Source organism: Gavialis gangeticus, unplaced genomic scaffold (assembly GCF_001723915.1).
Source record: "Gavialis gangeticus isolate Ggan-Ray unplaced genomic scaffold, GavGan_comp1, whole genome shotgun sequence".
NCBI classification, from domain to species: Eukaryota; Metazoa; Chordata; order Crocodylia; family Gavialidae; genus Gavialis; species Gavialis gangeticus.
Window position 1 is genome coordinate 25,433,772 of NW_017728996.1, and position 4,653 is coordinate 25,438,424.

The 4,653-nt window shown below is 36.6% G+C and overlaps 1 protein-coding gene across 4 annotated transcripts in view; it reads right to left on the reverse strand.

The window, feature by feature from the left end:
• The window catches only part of SLC12A1 (solute carrier family 12 member 1), an 80,845-nt gene that overhangs the window by 49,208 nt on the left and 26,984 nt on the right, over positions 1 to 4,653 (reverse strand). For 2 of the 4 annotated variants that reach the window (XM_019504184.1, XM_019504183.1), the window contains exons 5-9: positions 4,150 to 4,245; positions 3,357 to 3,452; positions 2,410 to 2,549; positions 1,564 to 1,674; positions 419 to 530 (exon numbers count right to left, since the gene is read on the reverse strand). In XM_019504184.1, coding sequence (XP_019359729.1) covers positions 419 to 530; positions 1,564 to 1,674; positions 2,410 to 2,549; positions 3,357 to 3,452; positions 4,150 to 4,245 — 555 coding nt within the window. The remainder of the gene's footprint in view (positions 1 to 418; positions 531 to 1,563; positions 1,675 to 2,409; positions 2,550 to 3,356; positions 3,453 to 4,149; positions 4,246 to 4,653) is intronic. The other 2 variants (XM_019504186.1, XM_019504185.1) reach the window with 2 other exon arrangements.

Genomic DNA, 4,653 nt, shown 5'->3' on the forward strand with positions numbered 1-4,653 from the left:
GAAACCAGGATGGAAAATGAAACATAACACAAGTACTTTATTCTCAAATTAGGTGATGAAGAAGGTAAATTAATTCTTCTTTCACCTCTGGGTTCAAATATGTCTTCTATCGTAAGTGAACTGAAAGTGAAGTGAATTTGATCATTTCAGTCTAGTCTCCAGCAAGGCTACAGAACTGTGTTGAAATTACAGGAGTGCTGCAGGTGGTAACTAAAGTGTTTGTGTATAGTTATGTGAAACAGTTTGGGAATAAATGGAATAAATTCAGCCCCCAAGAAATAATAAAAATGGGGGTTTCTTTAACACACGCTCATTTAACTTTGAATAAAAGGACCCAATCTGCTAGCCTTCTCACTGGGAATTTTGCCTAAGTAATGGCTGCAGGACTAGGTCATGACTAGGTTATAGCAACACTTGCCTTGGTAATTAAAAAAGCCTCTTGCCCTCTTTTCATTGCTGGTAGGAATGACTGTCCCAATGAAGAAATTAATGATGGCAACCAGAAGAATAATTAAGAGAATAACTTGAGCCTGTTAATAGAGATAAAAAGAAGTTTTTTTATTAGTCTAATTGTGTTTTCAAAATAGTTATTAATTTGGTAGCCTTTATGTATTACTAATGATGGCGTTCAAATTTCTGCTAAAAAATACTGATGTCACATGGGGAGATGATATAATAGTCGTGACATTTGAAGAGTCAAACTGCCTTAAACTTTATGAGAGTAAGAATCTGCAACAAAGAATGGAGATGAAATATAGAAAGCTATGACTACTGCTTCATGTTACATTGGATTCTTTTACAGGGGCTGGAAAACAAAAGAGCAAACTGGTGGATAAATATTAAGCATGAGACATTTTATACTGATATAATTCGTTCAGTTCCCACAGGTTTTTACTTCAAGGAATATAATAGCGAATTGGCTTTTTGACCTTCTTTACAAGTAGCTCTAAATTCCCATGACAGCAGAATATGAAAATAAGGTTGCTTTTCTAGCCCTGATTTTGACAGGTACATTCCATTCTCATAGGGATTTCAATTCCTTATGTTGCAGGTGTTCTTCTCAACAAGCAACAGAGGCTTTGAACTTTTGAACAGTTGAAAGCAAAGCTGAAATGATTAGAAGGTAATGAATGGATAACAAATATAGCCATCCATTTTCAGTGCCAGTATTCTACAAAGTACCATGACAACCCCATGCATTATTTTTCTTATTATTATTCTATAGAGCAGGACCAAATATAAAAAGGGCACATCTCCAGGATTCTAGGCGAATCAGCCACCAATTACAAAGTAAATAAAACTAAGCTGCCTGAAGAACTCAAACCCCTTGTCTCCCACCAATATGCATTCAAAGAGAAAATAGAGTGCATGGCCTATCCCTGCTCCCATTGAAATCTAGAGTTAAATTCCTATTGACTTCAGTGGGAAAAGACATGGGTTTATGTTGAATGCTTAATAATTCCATCTTTTAGGTAGCTCTCCAACCCCAATATCTTTTCTTATGCCTATGTAAAATGCTCTATGGTATATTTATACTTTTTATATGTCCTTTTAAAATCTTACCTTTGCTTCCCATTCCATACCAGCCACAGATATACCTAAAAGTATCACTATAGTTATGGAGCCTATTATTCTGATGTCGTTGGACTCATCCACCATCATTGCATTACTGCTCTGAAAAGTATAAGCAATGTTATTAGAAATATAGTTCCTATGACAAAACAACCAGGTAAGATGGAATGGAATGAACAAATGTAGTTTAATCAGTTTCAGAGTTTAATGAGCCCTACAGTTCACATTTTGTGTGCCAGTTTCACCCTAGTAGTCAAGATTATTGGCTGACTAATTAGGAGCCTATTCCCTTTAGTAGTTATGAAGCTCTTGTAGTGGTGTATGAAACACTTCTGCAATAAGGTAGAAATGATGGAAAAGCTTATAAACTGGATTTATGGCACATTTTGAAATATCTAATTCTTAGCAAAAGATACCTCTTAAGCATCAGCTAGAGCAGGGCTTAGCAACCTGTGGCCTAAGGGCTGGATCTGCCCTGCAAGGGGATTGGATCCAGCCTGCAAAAATTTTATCTGGTCTGCATTTTACTAAGAGAGTGCCAATCCTCAGCTGTTTGATCCTGTCTGTGTTTTGCTAATGGCGCACCAGCCACCTTCTGCTGCTCCTGCCAGCTTTTCCAGCCTGGTGAAGAATTGCTGTTCCTTACGGCAACCTCTGCTCACTGTTGCTGGAGCAGCCGGAGGGGAATGGTGCCTTGTGACACCAGCCAGGTTACAAGCTGTGGCCCATGTTAGTAAAAGGTTGCTGACCCCTGAGCTAGAGAGAGATCGTAAGTTAAACAAAGTTAACAAAATTCCCTAGTTACCACATGCTTCAAAAGTACACTTTCATATTTACCTTAAGCAGTTCTACAACTGTTTCAGCAAATCCAACTACATACATGGCTACTGCCACAGCATTGGCAAAAGCAAAGATGAGCCCTATAGATCCACCAAATTCAGGTCCTAAACTTCTTGAAATCAGATAGTAAGCTCCACCTGCAAGCAAAAAAGACTGCTGCTTTATAATTAAGATACTGTAAAATCCTGCTCACTTTACCCTTGTGAGTAAAACTAATGGGGACAATTGACTTTTTGCTTATGTAACCCAGGCAGGATTTGTTTTGTTAATACAGAAAAGCATATTTTCATGGCAATGTATCATTACATTGGAAAGGGCCTTGGTCACTGTAAGAGTTCCAGTTTCAGGACTTGCCTTAGCATTTCAAATTTTCAGTATGGTAAATGCCCAGCTATAACAGGAATCCTTGAGAATCATTAATATCTTTTAGTATGTATCATTTAGCATGCAAAGATAACCCATTAAGGAAATAATTTAACAGTATATAATTAAAATGAAGACACTATGGAGAAGACGTTACCACTAAACAGTTTCTGCCTTACCTGTATCTATCCCATTGTTAGTGTGAAAATTCATTTCTCAGGGTATGAAACTGCACTACATTTTGTTTAAACATTCTGTAGAGTGATGCCATAAAGCCTTTAAAGGTTTTGTATCTCTAGATGTATGATCTCCATCAACTAGAACTTTGCTTTTTTGACAATGGGCCACAGCATTTAATGTCAGGTCATGTTTAAGATCAGCTCTGATGAAAATACACACTTTTTGTTTAGGGTTAGTCCAGTAAAGGAGATCAGTAAAAGTCAAAAGCTTTTCTGTTGTTGGGTTTTTTGTTTATTTTGTTTTTTAATTTATGTTATTGGACTAAGACAAATGCCATGGCTCTAATTTATATTAAATCAACTCTGCAGAATTCTGTTTTTCATGTAATTAAATGTACTTACCTCCTTTTACTATTCCATTAGTACAAATGGCAGACATGGAGATACCTGTTAATGTTGTTACTACCACACTCAGAGAAATAACTATGACTCCAAGACCTGAAAGATCCCAAAAGAGAGTATTTTTAACTCAAATGCATGCACAATTCATTGGTGTTTAAGTCCAGTAGTAAGAAGTAACCTTTGTCCATTTAGGGCAATCCAGACCAGTTGTAGCTTTTAGATCCTGAAATGCACTAAACTTTTACATATAATCAGGTTTCATGAAGTACCTGAAAAGTACAAAACTTTGTTACTGTGTCAAGAACAATCACTCATGGCCCAAGAAGAACCTGAAATGTGAAAGCGTTTTATAAGGAAATGCATAGGATACAAGTTACTACATCCACAGATCTGTACCAGGCTTTCTTTTAAAGGATGGAGGTTCATTGTGTTCACTCTGTTCGTTGTGTTCAGTGCAGTGTCACCCCACCTGAAATGTTCTGAATAGAAATAAAAGGTTAAGGAAAAAAAGAATTTCAGGAGGAAGTGGAAGCTGTTTCTCAGCTGGTCTTAAACAGGAGCATCTGAAATGTACTTCACAAACTGAACTGGAATCTGGGATTTATTAAAACATCCTGTCAATTGTGGTTAGTGTTGGCTAAGTGCATTACCTGCAGGTTCCTTTTGAGTAAATGTCATTTATCCTCGGTGTTCTTATATATAGAGATTAAAACTTCTAGATAGTCTCATAGGAAAATAAGATACTGAGACCTTTTTTAAGCCTTGAAAGCATAACAAACCCTAAAGATTTTACCTCCACGGACAAACCCATTAGTTGCTATTGCAGAAGTTGACAACCCAGTAATTGAGGTTACCATGGTGGCGAGAAGAATTATGATAACTCCAAGACCTGTCAGTAATGAAAAGATAAAATATTTTACTTGCATTCCAAGCTCCCTATAAATCATTGTGCCTTTCAATTAAACTTCTACGGCAGAATCAGGGCTCTCAACTGAAATGATAGTTTGTTGACCACTTATAACCTGTTGAGCACGTCCATGTAACATTAGTAAAACATTTATCAGTCTTCAAGCAGTGATGCTTTCTGATAGGGGTAGCTCAGTCAAGGGTTTTCTTATGATTTCATCTGAACTTGACTGGTTGAACAAAATAAAAAAAAGCCTCATTTCTTACTTTGATCCACATCTTGGATATTAATATGTATATTAATATATAGATACTAATATGTGTGTGTATATGTGTATGTGTGTGTATGTTATATTTGTATACGTGTACGTGTGTGTGTGTGTGTGTGTGT